Below are 24,660 nucleotides of genomic sequence, written 5' to 3' on the forward strand. Positions count from 1 at the left end.
CATGCTGGGGTGACCACTCAGTGTGACAAGTGGCAAGAGAGGCTCAGAATCCCACTGGCATGAGAAGAAGAAACTAAACCTTCTCTTTAAAGATATATTTAAGATAGGGTTAGAAGTGATATGTGTCCTTCGGGGACCTGGAGTAACAGTAAATCTAGGCTCTTTTAATGGCTCTGCAATATTGATGAATTATGAATCAAAATCTTAGGAAAAAACGTTTGGAAGCATCTGAGTTATTCAGATTCCCTAAAGTATGATAATCACCCAGCTAGATGGAAAGATGGGCTCTTTCATGAGGCGGAGGCCTGTGTAAGTTTTGAGGAAGGTTCTCTGAGGACCTGTCCCTGATCACTTTTCAGCCCTTGCCAGTGGCCATGCATGAATGAGATTGTGCTAGTGATGGCTCCCTGGCTTCTCGGCAGGAGTGTGGACAGTGAGGGGGTGTCACTTTTAATATTTAGGTGGTGGGGTGTTTTGGACATTGACCACCAATTCTTTTCAGACACTGACCAGTGACTCTCTGTCACTATTTGTGCATTCAACCAAACAACTCATTCCTGACACTATCTGGATTTAGCACAGACCCCACAGATTCGAGATGCCCCACTTCAGATGCCAGTCACAAGTCCCGAGTCTCCTGTTTTCTGAAGGACTGGTTATCCATTGAGAGTTCCCATAATAATTTGCTAGAATCATTTCCAGAACTCAAGAACACACTTGATTGATGTTTAGGCTCAGAAGGGTCCTTAGCATAGGAGCTTCTGTTCCCATGGAGTTAAGGTGTGCACATTCCTGGTACCTGGGTACGTTCGCCGTTCCATAAACTCTTTGAATCCGGTCACATAGGACATTTTATGGAGCTTTTATCATGTAGGCACCATCTATTACTAACTCCACCTCTAGCCCCTCACCTTTCCCCAGAGGTTGGAGGGTGGGGCTCAAAGTTCCAGGCTCCCAATCAAGGCTTGGTCTTTTTGGCAAAAACTCCCCATCTTGAAGCTATTTAGAGGTCCCCACAAGAGTCACCTCATTAGAACAAAGACGCTCTATCCCTCCCATAACTCAGGAAATTCCAAGAGTTTTAGGAGTTCTGTGTCAGGAACTGGGGACAAAGACCAAATACATAATTCTTATTATGCCTCAGGCAGCCATTGCACTCGGGCATGCTCCCTGGGTCGGGGGCTCTTGTGGGAATCCTGGAAGTGATTTAGAGCCCACTTCAGCAGCAGCATCCTCCTGTCCCCCTAAGCAATGTCTTCCCTCCCTGGGCCCTCATTGCCAGCAGAGGGAGCCTGTGCTGGGGCCTGTGCCTGGGGCCTGTGTCCTGCCTTCCACAGCGCTTGGCTGGGTCAGAAAGCCCCAAATCTGGGGAACTCAGAACATGAAGCAGAGGACGCTGTGGGATAGGGAGGGGTTGTGTACAGTCCACGTGTTTGCGTCTCTGGAGAATGGCTGTCTCACAACAGTGGGAACTCTTCTATCTTAGTCACGATTTCAGCAGGAAGAATAAGAGCAGTGCTCACCACTGGCCCAGAGCTTCTGCTCTGGGCCAAACATCTGCACTTTCCTGTTAATCCTCAAACCCTGGAGGGAGGCATAAGGCGTAAGGATCCCCCATTTTGAAGATGTTCCAAGAGCTTTGGAAATCTTCTCAAGGTTTTAGAGGCAGAATTCAAACTCAAATCTATTAGTTAGATCAATGTCAGAGCCCCCACCCTTTATTTTTGCAAGGCGGGTCATTGAGCCTAGGGCATTGAACACGCTAGGCAAGTGCCCCACCACTGAGCTACATTGCCAGCCCTTGTCCCTTCTTGATACCCCCAGATTCACAATAGAAGGACAGAAGCCAGACCCAAGAGGTGCCTCATGGAGGCTGGCCATATTTAAACAACATCTGATTGACTTACCCCATCAACTAAATCAGAAAAATGATAACCCAGGAACACCCAAGAGCTTTAGTTCACAGCTTACAGTGATCTGAGGTGCAGCCAGCAATCTCCATTCGTCTGACAGGTGGAGGTGAATTCCCTCCACCATCTGAGTTCATATTCTGGTGTCTAGAGGACCCTGTTTGTGTATATTCACAAATACAAACTGTCCAGTGGAGAGAACACTGGCATGGCCTCTCTTCTCCCCAAAACACAGCCAATCAGGATTCTGGCCTGCATCAGGAGCCCGACTCTCCATCAGATGGAGCTATCTGGGCAGGCCTCCAGACAAGAACCTGGTATAAAGTCAAGCCCTGATGCCCAGTATGCAAATAGCTTTACCTCACCTGTCCTTGGCCTCCAAGGAGAATCCTGAGCCACCCAGTTCTCTCCCACACTCACCTCTCCCACTGCGGTTAATAGTACTTAACTCCATTTCTTTAGCTAAAGAGACTGGTAGGGGAGAGGATCACAAATGGCCCCATGGAGACAACTCTGTTCCCATCATTCAAATCCACAAATGCTTTCATATTTGCTCAAAACACCATTATTCCTGCAAAGCCTTCCTCAGCCCTCCACCCCATACCTTACTGCCTTTTCCAAACTACTCTTAAGATGTCCAAGTTGTAATATTATCTTTTCTAAACACAGATGCTTAAGCAACTTGTCAAGGGTGGGGGGAAAAAACAGATGTGCATTTAATTTTCAACTACTTCCATGCCTCCAAGTTCTTTTTGGACCTTTGTGGGAGACTTTACATATATTTATACATCTTGAGAAAGTATGCACATACCATTTTGTGATCTCCTTTTAAAAACATGCCTTTCCAAGGTACCTTTCCATGTATGGACATCAGCCGCATGCCCGCCTTTTCCAACGGCTCTGCAGTGGTCTGGCGTGTAACGGTTCAGGGTTTGCTTAGTCATTACAGGATTGCTGGGCATTTGGGTTCCTTCCAGCACATTGCTATTATAAATAGCATTGCTGCCTCCTCACAGTCGCTTTTTCATTTAATCACCCACTGCTGCTTAGCGGTTTAACTCTTTCTTGGGAATAGCCCTGCCTCACCAAAGGTGGGGACGGGGCTGAACTTCTGTATTCCCCTCACTGCTCACAAGAGTGCTGAGCTCAAAGAAGAGCTCTGTAACAGAAATACAAGCCATTCACTGAGCTCTTCTGTGTGCCAGACAGGGGGCGGTAAGCACTTTGCATGTATTATGTTATTTAAGCCACATAGCAGCCCTGCCACTATGATTCTCATTTTATAAGTATGGCAACTGGTATTTTAATTGACTGAGTGATTTTCCCAGACCCACAGAGCCAGGAAATGGTGCAGTGTGATGCTGCCCAGGCTGCCTGACCGTGCACACAGATGCTGAGCCCATCTCCTTGAATTCAGTGGGCCAGAGCAGATGGACTCCTGTGTCTTTGCCGCGGGGACCCCGGCTCCTCTCAGGCTGAGGCTGGGCAGTCTTTTGTGACACGTGGCTTGGTAAGAACATTCTTCGAGATTAGCCCCTGCAGGATCCCATGACTGAAAGATCCCTGTGTACCTGTGCAGCTAATTGCAGTACTGGGGCCACCTCTGGGTGCCTGCACCTGTTTGTTCCTGAGCCCCGTGACAGCCTGTCTGTCTCCAAGAGGAGTCTGCATTTCATTTTCCTTCCAGCTCCCAGAGTCCCAGATGGAACATTCAGAACAGAAGATGTGGCCTTCCTCTGATTCACAGCCAGTGAAGGGAGAAGGGAGGCAGGAAGGACGTGGAATTCCGCTCATGGGGCCCTTTGCACTTCAAATATTTTAAAGGAAGAGAACTGCAGATGTGCCCCCTGCCAAAGAAGCTTTGAGGGCCAGCGTCAAATGGCCTGGAGTGAGCAAGAGCTGGCAGGGTGACAACCCAGGAAGAATAAAGGACAGAGCTCCAGGCCCCTTCTCTTTCCGAAACTCCCGCTGAGAGAGCTGGCTCAGTGGGCCTGGGGGGCTCAGGGCAGCTGCAGCGGACTGAATTGGTGCTCTGTCGTCACCTGCTCAGTGCCCTGAAGTGGAGAGCACACAGCCTCCAGCCAGCCCCCCTCCCAATCGTGGATTTCCATACTCAAGAAGCAGCCCCACAAAGGGGTCTCAAGGCGCCAGGACTGGAAAAGCCTTTCATCTGGCACCTAATTTGAGCACCTGCCTTCAGACAGGTGCAGATTAGTGGGGATTAGTCCACATTTCACAGGTGAAGCCACTGAGGTCCAGAGAAGCCAAGGGACTGGCTCATTGTTGAGCTCAAGGTCACATATTTCAGAAACCACTAACTGGGCATCACTGAACACATAACACTGGGTGAGTGCTGCAGTACCAATCTGCTAGTTACCAACCATCCTCTAAAATAGCATGATTTTTCTTCCTTAAAAGTAGTCCATTCTCTACATTCTCATTTTGTACACGAGTAAAAGGACCAGAGAAAAACAAAAAGGAAGGAAAATAAAAACAATCTGTTATCTCCTACCTGGAGAGAATCCAGAATCAACACTTTGGTTTATGATGCAATCTTCATGCATATACTTTTTACATAATTGTGTTCATTTTTGTAGCTTACTTTTCTCACTTAGCACTATAAGCCATTTCCTCTCGTCATTAAGAGGTGGTTGTAAATATGCGTTTGCATTTAACTACCTACATTTTGTTGTATATCATGCCACATTTTTCTTAAGTATTTCCTCAGCTGATCAATTTCAATTTTATGCCGTTGTAAGTAACACTGGGATTAACCTTTAGGGAGTGAAACTTCTCATGTATTTTTGTAAACTTCCATAATACAGATTTCCTAGAAGTGGAATTACTGGGGCAACTGAGGTAAAAGTTTCAAAAAGTTTGTGGTAAATGTTGCCCAATTGCTCTTTGGAGGAATGGAATCCTTTCACAAACATACCAAGAGTCCTTGCTCTTCTGCTCCCTCTCTAGTTTAGCTGTTATCTTTAAAGATTTTTTTTAAAAAAAATACCTAATAAAATGATCAAAGTCATCAGTATCTTCAGTCATGAGTCTCTGTATGGCTTCCAACTCTTAGTCACTTGACAGATAATGACTAATTTATAGTTTCTTATATGCCTGGCTCCAGTGCCAAGAATCCTGCATGTATATCTCATTTAATCTCCCAACTTCCCTGGGTCAGTCTTGTGATGCCTTTGCTTTGCAGATATGAAAACCAAGACAGACACAGACAGATTAAGCAAATTGCCCACAGCTAGTAGGTGATGAGAGTTCAAAATAAGAGTCACACTTGTATCTCATCACAAGTGCTGGATGCCAGGGATAACTTGAGGGCAGGCCTGGGCACTCTGAGCTACACAAACTCCACTCCTGTTTCTAAATAAGGGGCCCATGAGTTGCTTTCTACTTACTGCAAGATGGTTCTGAAGTCTAGGGGTGAACCTGCCAGGGTCAATCAACAAAACCAGCAGGCAGCCTTCTATTCCGCCTGACATATTCAACTCCCCAAAGAGCTGAGCTATTCTACGGGCCAACTTCCCTGCAGGAGACTTAGAGATCAGAAAAGCATCATTCTTTTCCCCAATAGCTTACAAAGGTAAATACTCAGATGACTGTTTTGCAAGGTGGATTATAATATGGGTCACAGGAGAGGTAAAGTCTTACCTGGAGAGGTAAGACTTTGTTCTTTCTCTGGTCCTTTTACTCATGTGTAAAATGAGAATGTATAGAATGGACTACTTTTAAGAAAGAAAAATCATGCTATTTTAGAGGATGGTTGGTAACTAGCAGATTGGTACTGCAGCACTCATCCAGTGTTATGTGTTCAGTGATGCCCAGTTAGTGGTTTCTGAAATATGTGACCTTGAATGGAGGTGACATTAAAACTCCTAAAGGGTGAAAAGAAGTTTAGTTGGCAAAGAGGACAGGAGAGAATCCCAGGAAGAAGTTCAGGGTGACCCACAGGAGGAGAAAATGAAATCTTCCACGTAAGTACAGGGAAAATGACTCAAAAGTTGGTGTCTGCCAAGTTCAGGGACCTTGCCCTTAATGTAGGCTGCAGGGCCAGATGTGTTCATTGCCCAGGGGACAGTGACAAATGCATATGGAGTTGATGAGAAATGTCAATGTGGCAAAGGAGATCTTGAATTCAAGTGAGACACGAAGAGGCTTGAACCAGGGAAACGAATGTGGGACTGAGACTGGATGCTTGGTGTTGGGGACCATTCATGATTGCTTGACTCCCCAACTCTTTCTTTTGCCCCCACATAAATTTTTTTGCAGTCCTGCTGGTTCTTCTTGTGTGACACATCCCTAGGGCATCAGTCCCTTCCAGCTCCACGCCACGGCCCCACATAGGTCCCCATTATGACTTGTCCTCTGTACAACATTCACCTCCAACTGACCTCCCAGATCCCTCCATGGTGGCCCCTGCATCTTCTCCTGCAGCCAGTCAGGGGGATCTTGCAATGTGTGGTCCAAACCAGAGCACTTACGAAAAATGAAATGGAGTACTACCAATAATTACAACAGGCAGGAGATACAAACCAGGACTGTCCTGAGCAGACCTGGACATGTGGATTCCTAAAGAAGGATCATTTGCAAACAAAGGTGACATCACATCACTGCCCTGTTTAATAGCTTCTCTTTGCAATTAGAATAAAACTGTGTATGTCCTCACGCCACACCTTTTTCCCTACCTCACCTCCCTCTCACCTTCATTGTCTCCATGTTCCAGCCACACACGCCTTCTGTCAGTTCCAAGAAATTATACCTGCTGATCTGCACGCCCAGCCTCAGGTCTCCATGGGCTGGCTCGTCCTCCAGTTCAGGTCTCCTCTAAATGCCATTTCCCTCCCCATTATCATGTATTTCCAGCACAACACCTGTCTCACTCATCCTTTACCTTGGAGGGCAGAAAGGGCCCAGCACACAGTAGATGCTCAATATATATATACACTCTGAGATGGGGTCTTTTTATTCTTCCCTGGCTGGCTGTGAACCTACACCTCAAGCCTGAGTGCCTTCTCATGGGGTGATCCCTGTTGTAGGGCTCAGCACACAGCATTTTGACTGGCTCTTTCCTCATGCCTCTGCCCCCGCTAGAATGTCAGCTCCCCAGAAGAAGTGTTAATTATCCAAAACTTGAAACTGAGACCCAAAGATGACTACTCGCCTCCTACCGGAGCAGTATCCAACTCTCTAGGGACTAAGGCCTTGTCTGACTTAACAGTTTACCCTAGATTAGGCCTATGAAACTCTATGGTGGGTAGACAAATTGAGGACTGGGGGTATAGCTCAGTGGTAAAGCACGTGCCTAGCATGTGTGAGGCACTGGGTTTAATCCTCAATACCACATTAAAAAAATAAATAAAATAAAAGTATTGTGTCCATATAAATATATATATGAAAAGAAAATGGATAAATTGAAAATGATTTCTAATAGGAAAGGATAACCATAAAGATTACAGTTTCATGATCTTGCAGGATGTTAACCAGTTCTGAATATAATTTTGATGTTTTATTCTGTCATTACTTTTTCCACTCTCTTCCTGTCTCCATATACATAAACATATATGTGTATATGTGTATATGTATGTATGTATGTGTATATATATATATATACACTCATTCTGTATCCCTATTAACCATCATTAGCATCTTAATGGTTTAGGTAAGTCCTTGTGCCTAGAGGGTGGTAGAAGTGTGCTGCTCAGCAATCTTCCATCAAGTGCCTGAGTAGAGACTGTGGTCAGCTAGCAGCTAGGTATGATGCCTTCTGGACTTATTTACAGCTTTCCTGCTAAGGTCAGGTCCTGATGGTGACAGAGCCCAGCTGGTCCTGGGCCTGATCATTTCTTCCCATTTCCTCTAAGGTGCAGCCTCTGCTCTGGAGCTTCCTGCCAGGTGGCAGAGACTTTCTCAGAGCTATGCCTCTGTGTAAGGTTCTTTCTTCCCCACCCCACAGCCTTCCTCTCTCATTCTGGGGAGTCAGACCTCTGAAATACCTCCCTGCCTTCTTCTCTCCCTTTCTTCTTAACCCCAATAATTGCTCCCCCTAATGATTGTCTTACACCCCTAACCCTGTCTTGGTGCCTGCTTCCTGGAGGCAAAATGACACATGTGCTCACCATCTATCTGTATGATGGTTTTGATTTTTACCTTTTTGGAAATTATATTTTACCAGCAAGTCAAAGACAGTCATCCATCCCTGTTGAACATGCATATCCAGCATAACATACCAACGGCAGGTGCTCAATAAATATTTGCTGAATGAATGGATGCGAGCAAAACTATTTTGGTCTGGGTGACTGGAGTGCACAATATAGTATCAAGGTCTTGATGGGGTCAGAGCCCTGATCGGAAGGTCAATATGGGGCCATATTTAGGACTGTGTTAGAGCAAATGGAAATATCTCCAAATCAGCTTCAACTCTGAGTGTCTTTGATGTGAGAATACCCAGGGCTCCCACATGACCCAATTCCTCATCACTGAGTCCCTGCCAGGGAAGAAAGGGGCAGGAGTATGGCAGACAGCAAGTGGGGAAACTAACTGCACAAGAAATGATGTGGCCTGCCAGGGCTGAGGGGCCAGGGGCTGGGAGGTGAGGACTTGTCCTCCCTGTGAGCAGACTTCCTGGAGGTTCTGCTGCCACCTGCAGGCAGGTTAATCTCCAGGGCAGGTGTGAGAAATCAAAGGGCTGAGTGGGAAGGGAGCCTGTTTCTTTGGGGCCCTCTGCAACAGGGAAGGAACTGGAATGCCAATTCATAGTCTTGACAGGTACAAAAATCAATGAAAATCTTATTTAGAATTATGTTTCTGATCATGCTATTTTCTCTGCTTGGTTATTCAGTAAGTTGAATAGATGATTATGAGTCATTCCCAAGTGTGCCTAATTAAATATTTGATAAATAGAATTTAGCACTTTTCATCTGTAGAGAGCTTACCTGACATTATCTAATTGAGCCTAACAAAAGTATCACCTTCGTTCTATGGATAGCAAAACCGGCAAAGGGAAACCGTTTTAAAAAGCCAAAAGGAAAAAAAAATTTTTTTTAAATAAAAGTTCTTGTGCCTATAAGATGGAGGAATCCCGAGAGCAAGATGCACCGTGGCGTTCAGATTCCTTAATCTTCGGGCAGATTAATTGCCTGGGTTATCTCGTCTTCCATCGCAGCACTGGGAGCCTCTGCGGCTCAGTTTCTGGGCACATTCCCCGGAGCCCAAGGCATATCAAAGGAGAGGCAGCTGCATTGTTCACCTCTGGCAAAGTCAGCCCATGACAGATTCAAGTTCTCCTGTGCTGGAGAGAAACTAACGAGAGGACTGGGGTCAGTGACTAGGGTCTTGGGGGGAAGATCGCATCCCACCCCAATTGCTTAAGAGCTGGCGCTTCCTTAGGAAACGGTGACGCGCTGAAAAGCTCGGAGCCCACGCCTGGCTCTTGCTGATGAGCCACAGCGCCACCTGCTGGTTATTCTCTTAACGCCGCGGACCCGAGGCCTAATTAAAGGTTTTTCTTCTGGGATTCCATATTGCTCTCTGTCCAATCCCACCCCTGAGTCTGGGGGTCTCCAGCTGGAGGAATTCAGCTGATTATTATTATTATTGTTATTATTATTATTATTATTATTGTTATTATATTTCAAATATAATATAAATCAGTTAGAGGGCCATTTCTAAATTAACAGTAAACACCTCACCTTAACCCTCTTCTGGATTAAAATTAGTGTTAATGAAAGTATTTAAGAGGTATTACCTATATCAGTGGAAGTGGAGGAATGTCAGTTCCGGAGGGGTTAGAGGTGCTCTCCGACTTGGGGTGGATGGCAGGGGCTGTCTAGGAGCTGTTTTTCTCAGCAGGCACTCTGTATCCTTTCTTAGATTCTGTGCTTGTTTGGGGGGATGTCTGGGGAAGGGAGAGGGGTGGTGGTGATCTTACAACTGGTACAGCCACTAGGTATAGCTTTGTGAAGGCCCCACCTATGAGGTGTTTGGTCATCTTGCCATCCCTCTCACCCAGGGCCTCAAGGGGGGCTCTAAGGGTGGGTGGGTTCTGCATTAGCTTTCTGTAGTTATGACGAAGTCCCTGAGATAATCAACTTAAAAGGAGGAAAGGTTTATTTTGGCTCACAGTTTCAGAGGTGCCCATCCATAGTTGCTTGGCCCTATTGATTTAGGCCTGTGATAGCTCAGTATATTATGACTGAAACACAAAGCAGAGGAGGTCTGTCTACCCCTTGGCAGCTGGGAAACAAGAAAGGAAGAGAAGGGCGAGGGTCCCAGTATCCCTTTGGAGGGCATATTCCCAGTGACCTAACTTCCACCCGCGAGGCTCACCTCCTGAAGTTTCCACCACATTCCAGTAGCACCTCGGGCCGAGGAACAAAACCTTCAAGCAAAACCTTTCTGCAGCCTGATATCAGTAGAGAGAGAAGGTGCCAATCTCTCTCCCACCTACTAGGAATCAGCATAGTTCAGGCCAAGGAGCTGGGGGAGGAGCTTCCCTTGCTCCACCCAGGTTCTAGAGAGGACTGATTCCCAGGACAGCACTCTGAGGCTACTGTAGCCCTGCACAGAGGATTCTACCAGGATCGGAAGGGTCCGCCTGAATGCTTATCTCCCTCCACCTTACACCTGATGGGGTCATCCTGAAGACAGAGTTGAAGCTGTCAGTGATGCAGTTTTGATTTCAAAGAAGTTCTGGGAGGAAGTTCTTCAAGTGAGGTCAGTGTTAGACATTGGCGGAAAAGCAAAATGCCAGGCCACCTGCTGAGTTCCTAGGCAGCCTGAAGTCTGAGATTTTGGAAGCTTTGCTGGGTTCTCCACCTTCTTCAGTATCTTGTGCCACCAAATGATCTGGCTTAAGTGGGCAAAAGATTTCCAAGATTGTACTCTCCATATGTTATTGAGCAACTGCTATATGCAAGCACAGGGCTTTCCACACATTGTCTTATCTGATGTTATTAACCCATTGTTATAGATGGTAATGAGGCTGAAGCATGGAGAGGCTAAGTAACTTGCTCAAGCTCAACAGCTACTAGTGATAGGGCAGGGCAGGAGTTGGAAGCCACGCTGGCTGCTGGTGCAGGGCTCTTTCCTAAGTTCCTCTCAGTATTAGGAAGAGGTAATAATGGGTCTGAGTTTATATGAATTACATGATCAATAAATCTTTTTTTTTTTTTTGAGGGGAGAGCACAATTCAACTCATAACTGAGTTCTCTTGCATCTTTATTTATAGTTCTTGGTGAATTATCATTATGCCCTCCTCCTCTGGAATGCTTTTTGGGATTGGGCCTAGCTAGAAATCATATTTGTGACCTGTTGAGCCTTATCCCTAGCACACACCCAGTACGAGCAAGCAGTATGTACATGAGCTCACGGATGAGCGTGGACATTAAAGTAATGATTGTCTGGAATGTGCAGCATGAGGCTAGAAACACATTTCAGCGATGGTGGGCCTGTCACAGTGGTTAGCTTTGAATCTATGGGAAGACCCTCCCTAACAACCAAAAGGAAAGTCCCCCTGGGACCTCAATTCATCGCTGACAAAAAGGGAATCCTTTTGTGATTCCCGATTTAAAAAACAGAATGGCCTTCTCCAGGAACCACTGAAGGGGACCGTGGAGGAGGGAGGGGAGGCTCCAAGGAGGGCGGGGCCTACTTAATCATCTCTTCCTAGGATGGGTGCAACACCACCCAAGACCTCAGCTCCCCTAGCCATTCTTTAGTGGCCATTTTCCACATGCAGACACCACTCTCGTTCTTGTCTCATTTCTGTCCCCTTTGATGTTTCTTTGCTTCTTTATAGTTGCAAGTTGCCTCGTCCAGTTGTTGTTCAATATTTCTTTACTTTTATAGACCTAGAAAATCTGTTACAACAGCCATTTGAGGATGAATGTTAAAATGGTGTTTGGACAGTAATAATTCAAATAAGATTTAATAACAATTTATGTCAAGGTCCAGATAAGAGAAGTCAGTTCCAGCATCGCCCTTAAGAGACTTCCAGAAACCCATGGTGTCTTGTGACTGATGAGACTGTGATGGAATGTTAAGGCGGAGGTGTCTCGGACACTGCCTTTCACGACTTTAGCTTGCTTTCCTTCTGGGTCTTGCAACTTTCTTTTCAATCTCAGCAGCATGATAGAAAAGCTCAGCAGAGGACTAGTTCATTATTAGACACGTGGGAAACTGGTTGCTAATCTCTCTTCTCTATTAATCCTCAAGGCTCAGCATTATACACTGTGAAAACAGTGGGATATTTCCATACAAGCTCAACAGGCACAGCAGATCCATGGTACTGATTATAGGAACAGAAAGCCTCCAGCCTTCTCCCTTGCAAATCCATCTTTCTGATCTAATCCTTGGGTACATCTATAGTAGTAGCCTGGGGCAGCCCTGATAGCATTCTTCTGATGGAGAAAGAGCAAGTGTGTGAGATACAGTGTCTTTACTTTTTAAAAGGAGGAAGTTTTTCTTTGGGCCAGATGCCATAATAATAAATAGTTGGCCCTCATCCACAGATTGAACCAGAGATTGAAAATATTCAAAGAAGAAATTGCATCTGAACTGAACATGTACAGATGTTTTTTGGGGGGATCTTTATTCCCTAGACAATACACTATAACAACTTTTTTACATAGCATTTGTATGGTTAGGTATTATAAGTAATCTAGAGATGGTTTTAAGTAGACAGGAGCATGTGGGCAGGTTCTATGCAAACATTATGCCATTCTCTACAAGGGACTTGAACATCTGTAGACTTTGGTATCCACAGGATAACTGTAGTCAGTTTTCAAATGTTTGCATTCATATTATTACACTTTGGGTCCTTCCTCTGGCTCTGAGATCAAGAAAGGCCCTGAAAACTAACCCCCACTTTCTGTCTCTGGGCCCTTGATTGATGTTGCTCAAGGCCAGCAGGGAATGAAGAATGGGTAGAGAGGATGAGGGTTTGTTGGTGAGGTTGGGGTCCTGCACAATTACCGATTTAGGTCTTCACTCTGTGTCCCATGTGACCTCAGAAGCAAATATGAACACAAAAACATCCAAGGCTCAATGTCCAAGAAGAACCAATATAATTTTTCTTTTAAAAATTATATGGACATACACATCTATGTTAATAGATGTAAAGAAAATTCTCGAAGAATATAAATTGTTGAAGTATGTGTGTTGGTGAAGTGGGATTATCCATGATTTTCAATTGCTAAGTTATACATCCATGTAATGTTGACAGTTTATACACAGATCAAGAGTTACTATTTTTAAGAACTGTATATACCTCCCTTGAGGAATACGGCATAAAGTGTGTCCATCTAAGTGAACAGTTCTGTAACTTTTTGTATCTTTGAAGAGTTATGTCACCATCAGTACAATTCAGTTTTAGAACGTTTTCATCATTCCCCCACAAATTCTTTGTGCCAATTTGCAATCCTGGCCACTCTGGGTATACTTTCTAAGTAGATTTGCCTTTTTCAGAAGTTTCATGTACACAAAATCACACAGCATGTGGCCTTCTGGACTTGGCTTCTTCATCATGGGTATACACTAATATCTGTCCCTTCCTTTGTTGGACAGTAGTCAATTGCATGTAAGCACCACATTTTGTTTATTCATTTCTCAGTGGATGGTCAGGATCTGCTTATAGATTTTAGACTTTTATGAATGCTGCTTCCCTGAATGTGTCTGTACCAGTCTCTGTGTAGACAGAGAGCACATCAGTTATTATTAGAAAATCAATAAAACTGGAGACCTAAATTGATTCTCAAACTGTATCTGGAATACATTTTTTTTTTTTTACTCAAATGGAAATTCTTAAAAGTGGGGAAAAAATTCTAAAATAAGAGAGAAGGGGACTCCTGAGTAGGTTTTCCCTCCCTCTGAGCTGGGGAAAGCCCAAGGGAAACAAACAGGTATGGTCATTCCGCTCTTCTGGAAATTGCTCCTGTTTGTGCAAAGCTTCAGAGCAAATGACATTCCATCTATCCCCCTGCAGCTGTGAAGTGGATCTCAACCCAAACACAGCCCCTCAGTCCTGAAGTAGCGAACTAAGGAGAATCCACGTCTCTGATCCTGCTGGGTTCAATCAAATCTTCCTAGGGCAGTGGCTTTTGTAGGGGCCTTTGGCCAAAGGGGAAGTCCCCTGACAAACTTAAAGGGCCAAGTTTCATTAGGATTTAGCAGTTTAAATTTTTAGGGTGGGTCCTGTCCAGGGATGCAAAGGAGAAAGGCTGCAGCTGAGGCTCCCAGTGCATCTGAAAACCCATGTAAGGAAGAGTCTGGTTTGGGAAGCAGGAAAGAGAGGCAAGAGACAATCCAGAGGAAAAGAGGTAAAAAGTGAGCTAATGACAGAGGATGGGGTGACTTGTTTACAAAGAGGCCCGAGGCAGACTGACAGCTCTTCACTGGGGGGCAGTGTTTAATACAAGCAGAGACACATGATTTCAAGCACTTTTGGGGTGATCTGGCTGTAACGGATCTTGCTGATGATGCCTGACTTATTTATTAATTACAGGAGACTCTCCAACGGGAGGTTCCTATAGCAACTTGTTACTTGCTGTGAGGTTCAGTTTAGGTGTCACCCTGACAGGATGAAGGAATACTAGGGAACTAGCAAAGCATTATTTTGGTGTAGCTGCGAAGGTTACACTCTCCAGAGGAGACTGGTGTGTGAATCTGAATGGACCGAAAGGGGAAGATCTATCCTAAGTAAGAGCATGCACCATCCCACCTGCTGCTCCCCGCCCCCTGAAAACCCCCAAACAGAGAAAAGTGAATTGTCTTTCTCTATTCTGGAGCAAGAATGCACTCTTCTTTCATTGTGGTGGAGATCAAAACTCCAGGTTCTTCAGTCCTTGGGCACTAGGACTTGTACCAGTAGCTAGCTCCCTGGGCTATCTCTGGTTCTGAGGACTTTATTTTTGGACAGCCATGTACGGGTTTTCCAGGGTCTCCAGCCAGCAGACAGCCTAAACTCCCTATCATCCATCTGTCATTTCTGTCTATTTATCAATCTGCATCATCATTATCATCTATTTATCTATCATCTATATCTATCATGTATTTATCACCTATCATCATCTATTCACCCATCATCTATCAATCACTTATCTCCAATTGTCTGTCTCTCTGGAGAACCCTAATATACTTTCTGTGTGTCTAAGAATGTAGGTGAATTTCTAGTCTGCTACAGATGCTGGCAGCTCAGTCTCCCTCTTTGTGATACTCCCCAGGTTCTCCCACGGATGCCACTTGGTTTTATTTGATCTATAATTTCTAGGTGCACAAGGTCCTCGATGCTCATGCTTTCCTCTTTCAGCTATCATCACGATAATATTAATAACAGCAGGTATCTAGCACCTGACAATTTCTTAAGAGCTTCTACTTTGTCCTTGCCAAGAATCCTGTGATGCAGGCAGGAGAGCTAGTTATTGTCTCCTTTCTTAAGGAAGCCACGGTGAGTAATTTCAGTGCTTGCCCAGTATCACACAATCATAATGTGGTGGGACCAGGAGTGTTTCATAAGCCCCTGACCCTATTACAGTCCTAGGATGGGACACATAGTTATAAAGTTTAAGGCAAATGTGTGATTATATAATATGTGAAACTTAGACTAAAAAGGATAGGGAAAGGACTGTAATGGTTCATGGTAGAATCTGTTCAGAACCATGGGTTTTTTTTTTTTTTCTCTCTCCCCCTCCCCCTCTCTCTCTCTTTCTCTCTCCCTCCCTCCCTCTCCCCCCCTCTGCCTTTTCTTTCTTTCTCCTTCTCTCTCTCTTTCTTGTCATATGTGGTGCTGGTGATGAAACCCAGGGCCTTGAGCATGCTAAGAAAGTGCTCTACCACTGAGCTACGTCCCCAGCCCTGGATTTGGTATTTTAAGAACATAGGAACTTGCTAAGGAGTTTCCAGACTCACTTTGTTTCCCATGTACCTTAAACATCCACTCTTTTTTTGAAAGGCACCGAGGTCCTGAAACTGAAATGTATATAGTTGTAGAGCTAAAAGCTTCTGATGATGGTCTGTAAAACTATGTCTTCACCATAGTACTCAGAATTAATTTTATGGGTCAAATATCTATTTACGACCTTGTGTAAAATACTGCCCTAAACTAAATTCAAAGTTACAACAGCTAATATTTAATGGCAAAATAGTGGTACGAGGTTGACAATTATAAAAACAAAATCTGTTTCCTCCCCCATCAAAGAACGTGCTTGGAATTTAATGTGAATCAGTCAGTTAATTGTTGTGATTATCCTGAAGTCTTTATTTGGGAGTCCTGTCACAAAATGACATGTGTAATGTTTTACAACAGTTATTAGAAACTGAGATGTTTTTATTTCTACTATTTGAGAGTAAAACTGTAAATAATGTTCCAAACCATCATCCAAAAAAAAAAAAAAAAATGCAGAGCAAACATTTCTGTATATAAACTGTACATAAAAACAAGGCACTATACATTTTGGGGGAGATATTAAGGTAGAAAGGTTGGTTTCACACAGACTCGCCAAAGTCCATGCTCTTAAGTACAAATGCTTTGTTCGTTTTAGCACCGGAAGCAGTACTCAGAACAAGTCAGACTAACGCCAAAGGAAGGCTTCTGATCGCACGTGAGAATACAGATGGGTGGCAGACCTAATTCAACAGAAGCAACTCCATCTACCTTTTAATAATATTTTGACACCAAAAAACAACAACAACAGAAAAGTGAATGAATACATATTGCTTTGTTAAATACATATTGATTTATACGGTGTTTATATAAATATATATATATTTTAAAATCCACAAACTATCAAAATAACACTTTATAAAGAGAACTGCTTCAAAAAAAAAAAAACAACAACAACAAATGAACTAAAAAAAGGCAATGCTTTTGCTGGACCAAGAGGGCAGTGCTGTAGCCGCTGCTGGGGAGTCGCTGCTTTTGACCGATGCTTTTATTGACATCACCCCTGAACTGTGGAAAGGTAGTTTCCAAAGAGTTCTCTTAAACATTTACAAAATGCACAACTCTGGGATGCGCAGAATAGTTAATAAGGTCAGGTTCTGAAAAACCCTGTTTTTAAAATACCATTCTTTAAAAAAAAAAAATACCAGTCCAAAAAAATATTCATTTTTTTCTGGTCCAGTGGTATTGAAAGTGACCACCACAGTTCCTCTCCCACTCAGAACAGGCCTTTTGCTTTCTTGAGGTTCACCTGCTTCCACGTGGGCAGCGTGTTGTATTCGTCTCTTGTCATGTCCAGTGCAAACTAGTGGAAGACAAGAAAAGCCCAGCCTGAGTGAAAGGCTGCTCCGAACAGGGCTGCTGCCTCCTTCCCATCCACCTGAAGTGATACTTACCTCAAAGTCTTCATCCGTGAGATAAATCTCAAGCTTTAGAGGATCCACTCCTTCCGGGAGTGGCCTGGCGAGGAGATCAGCCAGTGGATAAATGGTTTTGCAGAGCTTGGCCAAGACCTCTTCCACAAGGATGATCTGATTCGAAACTTCCATGTCCTGAAGAGGAGGGAGCGGAGAGAACTCAGTGTGTCCCACATTTGAACACGTTTTATCAAGTGCTTGTAATCACTGTCAGGGAAGAGGGCTGTTGAATGTAGGGGAACAGCCCTTCTAGATGATTTTTTGCCCTACATGAAGTTTCAAATAAATCCTGTGTCAGGGCTGCCTCCAAAAAATGTGTTGAGAAGGCTGGCGTGTGACTCAGTGGTAGAGTGCTTGCCTGGCATACACAAGGTCCTAGGTTTGGTCACCAGCACCACAAAGAAAATAAATGTTTAGGGACTCTCCCAAGAGTGAATTATGGAATAAGATTTTTGAATCTGAAGTCTAAACATCCAGATAATAGAATAAAATTAGCACTCACAGGGCTCTGGATTCATCCCCTCAACACACACACACACACACACACACACACACACACACATACCCCAAATGTACCTAGAACATTCTGAGAATAGATCGATTTTCTTTTGTTCTTAAACAAGTGGGTGCATTTAATCTGAACAGTTTTTCTGGATAAATTATCTTCTTCCATTAAACTTGAATCCCAGACGGGCTGCCTTCCCTTTGGGCAGGTGGATGGGGGAAATGAATGACTGTGATCTGTTGCCAAATTCAGACCAGTGGTCAAGAGGGGTCTTAGAAATGAGCCTGCCTGTGCCTTTCACTGACTCTGAGACGTAGAACAAGTGACTTTCTGCTTTCTGCTCCTACACTGGCAAAACAGGGATAAAAATAAGATGGATCTTAATGGACTGTCCTGATAATTAAATGAGAAAAGTAAATGTGAAGTACTTGGAGCAGTGCCTAGCACAGAGTGAGCACTCGGTGAATTTTAATTACTGGTCCAGTCTGCTGGTGTGGGATCCCTCAGGCCTGTACCTCATTACATGGCCCATTGCTGACCCCCAAGGACCTGTAGTGAGTACAGAACTCTGAGGGCAATTCACATTCTTCAGCTTGGACAGTAGGGGGCAGCTGTGGTGCTGGTAATCCTTGCAGCTTTTGGGTTTGGCAAGCCCATATTTACTATTTATGTATTATTGTTTATATTTATTATTTATAACAGGGACCATCTTGTTCTTTGTCAGAGATCAGGCTTCAATCAGCCCTTTCCTTGTGTAGATCAAATCCATTTGGTTAAAGAAAGACAGGCTAAAGGGTTCAGGGATGTAGCTAAATGGTAGAGTGCTTGTCTGGCACGTCCAAGGCCCTGGGTTCCATCCTTAGCACCAAAAACAAAAAAAGAAGTTGGACGAAGCAGCAACGTTTGCAGTATTACATAGGCTCTCTCTATTGACATGCTGCTGCAGATTCTTTTTGTTTAAAACTACTCAACATTTTCTATAAAATACAATCAGGTTCTTTCTCCCAGAAAAGCAGTTTTCTCCTACATAGCAACCAAATCAAAATGGAATGAAACTCTGCCATCCAACCAAAGAAACCCTTGGAATTGGTACAGCTAGCGAATTTAACTCATAAATTAAATTCTACATAGCTTTGCTAAGCTTCTTGTCTCTGAGGTTGGAAAATAAAACACTCTGGATAAGAATAACTTTCTGTAGATAAAAGGTGCCATGGATATCTCATGTATACCAGGCAGTTGCATAAAAGACAATGATTTACGAGATACTGAGCAATACCTTCTCATGAAAGTCACGACACATCCATCCCCTGAGTTATGTGAACACACCCATTCTTCACTATTTTATTCTGTATCTCTTCTACACAAGGCTAACATCTGAAATGTCCTGACTTGGCCCACATCATATGGACCTTGAGAAGCCATAGGTTTGCTAAGCTAACAGAATGAAGAGGTGGCAGCTTTTATTTATAGATAGTCTTCAAGCTAATTAAATTCATCTTTGCCTGTAAGTATTTGAAATCTGAGTCCTTGTGTGGAAAATAACCAAAAGAGTTCAATTGGTTTCCCAATAGGCTTCTCCATTTCCTAAGCTAATCCTATGTAGACAGGTGAGCATGTTGCAAAAGACAGAATGTGTTCCCACTCTCAAAGTGCAAGTGGATGCTTCTTCCCCAGGTGACATCCACCAGTGGTCTAGAAGGCAGGGTGCTCACCATTTCTGTGATCTCAGCAATGTCCTCCCTGTGCTCCCAGCTGGGAAACATGTTGGTGAACGTCAGGGGTTCCAGACCAGCGTGGATAAGGTAAGACTTGGGGGGCGGTTTCTTGAGATTCTTTCCTGTAGTTACACAGAATGTAAATGTTGGCAGACCCAAGGGCCTTGTCTTCCTCTGTTTTCCTTTGAAATCTCTTCTTCTTTGGCTCAGAACTCTTATGCTCAAAATGTGGGTTATGAGTAGTTCATAACAACACACAGATGAAGTTTATATAAAATGTTAATTTCATGCCTATGGCTATAGCAGTAACATGGAATCAACCTGACTCTCCCTCCTGAAACCAACAAAAATGCTTCTGAGTCCCTGGAAGGGCTGAAGTCTCTTCCCGATGGGACATTTGCTTCCTCCTTATTCACCTCAGGAGGGTCTCCCCTGACTTCCCAACATAGGACAAACTTGTGGTAGCATTAGGCTGCTAATGACAGCATTTTATACATCCACTGTGGCTTTGACATTTGGTGCAAAGTTTAAAAAGCTATTTATTGTGAAAGAGCTTTTCGAGAATCAATTGTACATACTTAGTGATATCAAGCTAATTGATAAAACTATAAACATTCAGATAAGAAATTAATTATTGGCATCTTTATGTCATCTAAAAGACCACATATTTCAGGAGGATGAACTATAAGTCTTTCTCTTTGGAGGTGATACTAAAAATAATAACGAATGACAAAAAAGTTGACATTGACTTTTCGGCCAGTTTGGGGGAGATTTCTCTTCAACGGCTGCCTGCAGATAATGGGAAGAGGTCAGCTTGTCTCAGGGCATTGTTAATCCCCAGGGCAATAGGGGTTTAGTTATTCTGGAGTGTTCCACAATACACCTTTAGGCTGGATGATGATACAAGTTGCATGATCTCATAATAGGAAAGATATCATGATATTCATAAGCCTCAAAAAGTGAAAGGGGAAAAGTTGGTTTGCTGCCATCCGCCTGGCTTTATCAAGGCTGGTGGGCAAGTGCGGAAAGGTAAGATGGGCCTGGGCCTCTGGAGGGTCCCCAACCCATCCCTGCCGACAGCTCTCACCTCTGGAGTACTGGAGGACGGTCTCCATGGCGCTCTTCCGGTCAGAGGCCCAGCGGATGCGGGCAGACCCGGTGATCTTGTTCTCGATGGGCCACCAGCCTTGCCAGAGGTACACCTCATGGTGATTGTCAACAAGGAAAAGTGCTGGGAGTGTGAGAAGAGAACCACATAATCAGGAGGTGCTGCTTGGCACTTCCTCTCCTCTGCCCTAAATGTAAGGGGTGCCTCCCCCCATCCTGCCCTGTCAGGGGTGACAGCTCCCTGAAGCTCAGAGGCAAAGGCGCACCTGGAAGGCCCTGGCACACCTCAGTCCTTTGGCAGTTAACCTGGGGAAACCTTTTGGGCAGAGAATAGAGGTGTCTTTCTTTCCTTCTCCTCTGAGTCCTTATCCCTCACCCCAGCGCAACCCCAGGCCTGCCCAAGGCCCTTCTGGATGTAGGTAGGGTCCAGCTAAACCCTCAAGGGTCTGTCAGCCTCCATGTATCTCCAAAGAGCAGAATAAAAGCTGGACAGCACATCGTCCTTGCCCTCTGGCGTTCATGCTCTTGTCTGACTGCTTAGCAATAATTTAAGTCTATGGTCTTCTTAGGAGAGGTTTGGGCTTTAAAACTCACAATTGTTCTGGCTCTTCCTTCCCATTTTTCCTCCCACAAGTTTTGGCCTGAATGATATTCTACACGGCAAAAGGGAGCTCCAACTTCCTAGCTCATTTCATCCTGAGTTCGTTCCTGACATGCATTTTGGGATTCTGGGGACACAACCTGCTTTAAAATCATAGCCCAGTGGAGGCTGAGAACTCATCCTGAGTCCCAGGATGAAGAGGGCAGGGCGCAGCTCCTTTTAGACACTTGGTAATGTCTCTCACAGCATGACATGTGTGCTGGCCAAACTTTCCATGGTGACTGGATGACCAGTGATAAGGTCAGGTGCCTGGCTGCGGCTTCAGGCTCTTGTAACACAAGAAGGGACAAACCATGAGCTCAGTGGCTGCTGGCTTCAGGCTTGATAGACACGAGGGTGGGAGGGTTTTAAAGCTCAGGCTCCTGTGATGGTCCCAACAAGATGGGGAGCCCTGAAATGGTGGGCTGGGTAAGTCTGAGCTTTGCTGTGAGTCTTGCCATAGCAGACGCTGTTTTCTGGCTAACTCAGCAGATGCTTGCTTTCCCAGGGTGGCCTTGCAGCTGGGGTGGCCCCATGACAAGCTCTGGCCAATGGAATGTGAGCAGAAATCTGATGGGGGATCGGGGGAAGTTTTGGCTTTATCTGTTAAACAGGAGAGAGACATGGCTAACACTGTCCTTCCCTTCTCTTTCTGTTTTGAATGCAAACATGATGGCTGGAGCAAGGGCAGTCCACTCGGGGACCATGAAGCAATAAATCTGAGAGGAAGGCTAGGACAATAGAAGGGACCCAAAAATGATATCTGCACTCAACTTATTAACAAGTGTCTTTGGGTGATGAAGTAACTGAGCTTTAGTTCTTTATGCTATAATATGTGGTTGATCTCATTCTCCTTCCTTTCAGGGTAGGTGTGAGGACTAAATTAGACAAGAAAGGCAAACATTCTGGCAGTGTACTTGGCAAACAGAAACTGCCTGATAAATACGAACACAAAATACAAAGGCCTTCTGGAAGGTACTCAGCATGAGCTGTGCCTGCACAGGCCTCACCTGGTTGGGGGGCACTGTACAGATCTTCCTGCAGGAAGGGCATGGAGCTGATCAGAGTGGGGGCACTGGCGGGGTACACAAACTCCGTGGCTGAGAAATCTCCAGAGGAGCTGCTGAGGATGAACAGGCGGGGAGCGAAGTTAAAGCTGCCAGGATCTTTGAAAGAAAAAAGAACAGAGCACCATGTGTACACCAAAGTAAATTCCAGATAGAGTCAAGAATCAAGGCAAAACATGACACGATTCAAGGAATTAGTGGAAACATAGGTAGGATTCATCGGAGCTTGGAGACAGAGAAGGCCTTTCTTTTCTTTTTTGTGGTGTGAGGGATCAAACCCAGGGACTTGCACATGCTAGGCAAGTACTCAATCAGGGAGCTACACCCCCACTCCAGGAAAAACCTGATTAACTGCACAAATAGAAGAAGTAATCCAAGGGGAAAATATTTATACATGAATTATATAAAAATTTAAAAATTACTGTATAAAAATTTTAATAATGACATAGCACATAGCAAAATGGGAAATATTTATAATATAGCAACTAGTTAGTATCCTTAATATATGAAGGTACATAAATAAAGAAAAGGTAAGCCAGGCACAGTATGGCAGGTGTCTGTAATTCTAGCTCCTTGGGAGATTGAGGCAGGAGGATCCCAAGTTCAAGGGCAGCCTCAGAAATCTAGCAAGACCCTCAGCAACTTAGTGAGATCCTGTCTCAAATTAAAAAATATAAAGGACTGGGTATATAGCTCAGTGGTAAAGAGCTCCTGGGTTCAATCCCCAGTACCAAATAAAAATTTTAAAAAAGGAAAAGATAAATAGCACAATAAAAAGTTCAAGAGGCATAAATAAACATTTGCCAAAGTAGAAATACAAATGGCTAAAAACGTGCATTGGTAAAGGGCACTTTGTTGCAAAGCAAATTCTGGCAATTCAAGGGAGTTTTCTGGAAAAGATTATCAGTTACTCAGAACTAAGTGAGCTCCAGTAAGTTGAAGATGCTCATACTAACTGGGAAAGGTAACGGGAATAAACCTTTTCTTCTTTTAAGTTGTGTGTTGGTATTTTTGTCACAGCAATGGAAAACTGTTACTAAGGAAGCCTTGATTCTGTAGCAGCAAGAAGTGATAATGGGGTATGGTAGGGTGGCCCACACTATTCCCCCTAGGAGAATGAGTGTCCTCCAAGGTGCTGCTTCCCCACCCCACCCATGGATCATTACAGGTATTCTGACCATGGAAACAGACAGGGAAGCATCCCCCCACTCCCATAACTGGTGCCCTGATTCCCAGGATTAGAATGCCCAGCAGTACCCTCCTGAGGCTGTTAAGATAACTATGTGGATGCACTACCTGGTTTCCATAGTAACGTCCTTGGATGTGAGAGGCTCTGTGTTTGTATTAAGCTGGACCTTATCTCCGTTAGCTAGCACTCTGGTTAGAGTGTAGTCAGGTGTGATGGGTAATATGTAACCTTTTTGGAGTTAATAAACTCGGCAGGAGGGAGGAGCTGATACTTCATTCTACACTTCTCTTTCTCTGCTTCTTCACTTCACTGCTCTCTGCTCCACCTCCTTGTACTCTCAGTCTGTGTCTGTTCTTTTGTGCGCCTCACAGGCTTTCTCCCCAGGTGGTCCTTTACAGATCATCTACATTTGTCACCTCTCACTAACAATGGGCATTTTCACAGGCTCAATTCATAACATTCATCATAAAGTTGGACACAAAGAAGATGTTCAATAAGCAACAAAGATGTCATCTTCTTCCTAAGGTGCATTTCCCTTGTCCCCTTAATTCCTGCCACTCATGGACTTTCCTCCTTTAATCATCCATTTCAACATCCATGTCTACATTTCAACCCCTCAGGTGGATTCTTGTGCTCCATTCTGAAATGGTGCCAAGGACAGGTAACAAATTAGATCATCTAGTGCCTAAAAATCATCCTTTTGATTCTGATATCCCTCCTATTACATGTTGAACATCCCTAATCTGAAATGCTCCAAAATCCAAAACTTTTTGAGTGTTGATATGATGCTACATGCAGAAAATTCACACCTGATCTCATGTGATGAGCTGTAGTAAAAAACAGGCACACCAAAAATATCCTATGAAATTACCTTCAGGCTGTGTGTTTGAAGGACATATGAAACAAAAATGAATTCTGCCTTTAAACTTGGGTCCCACTTCCATGATATGTATAGGCAAATGTTCAAAATCTAAAAAAAAAAAAAAAATCCAAACTCCAAAACACTTCTGGACCCAAGCATTTTGGATAAGGGATGCTCAATTCATATGGTTTTCCCTTCCTTTTATTATTCAATGTTTCCAACTTTACCCTGGCTTCTCCTACCTCTGGGGCAGCCACTCTGCCACTCTCTGTTGGGCTGATGTGGCATTGGTTGGAAAAAACCAA

At 44.2% G+C, this 24,660-nt stretch overlaps 1 protein-coding gene across 15 annotated transcripts in view; it reads right to left on the minus strand.

The window, feature by feature from the left end:
- Positions 1-16,146: 16,146 nt before the first annotated feature.
- The window catches only part of Svil (supervillin), a 225,616-nt gene continuing 217,102 nt past the window's right edge, over positions 16,147-24,660 (minus strand). For all 15 annotated transcript variants that reach the window (XM_076831667.1, XM_076831665.1, XM_076831666.1 and 12 more), the window contains 5 exons: positions 22,248-22,403; positions 20,578-20,721; positions 19,488-19,612; positions 17,250-17,405; positions 16,147-17,158 (listed from right to left, as the gene is read on the minus strand). In XM_076831667.1, the coding sequence (XP_076687782.1) occupies positions 17,072-17,158; positions 17,250-17,405; positions 19,488-19,612; positions 20,578-20,721; positions 22,248-22,403 (668 nt within the window). In that variant the 3' untranslated portion in view covers positions 16,147-17,071. The remainder of the gene's footprint in view (positions 17,159-17,249; positions 17,406-19,487; positions 19,613-20,577; positions 20,722-22,247; positions 22,404-24,660) is intronic.

The sequence above is a fragment of the Callospermophilus lateralis genome, chromosome 13 (genome assembly GCF_048772815.1).
Source record: "Callospermophilus lateralis isolate mCalLat2 chromosome 13, mCalLat2.hap1, whole genome shotgun sequence".
NCBI classification, from domain to species: domain Eukaryota; kingdom Metazoa; phylum Chordata; class Mammalia; order Rodentia; family Sciuridae; genus Callospermophilus; species Callospermophilus lateralis.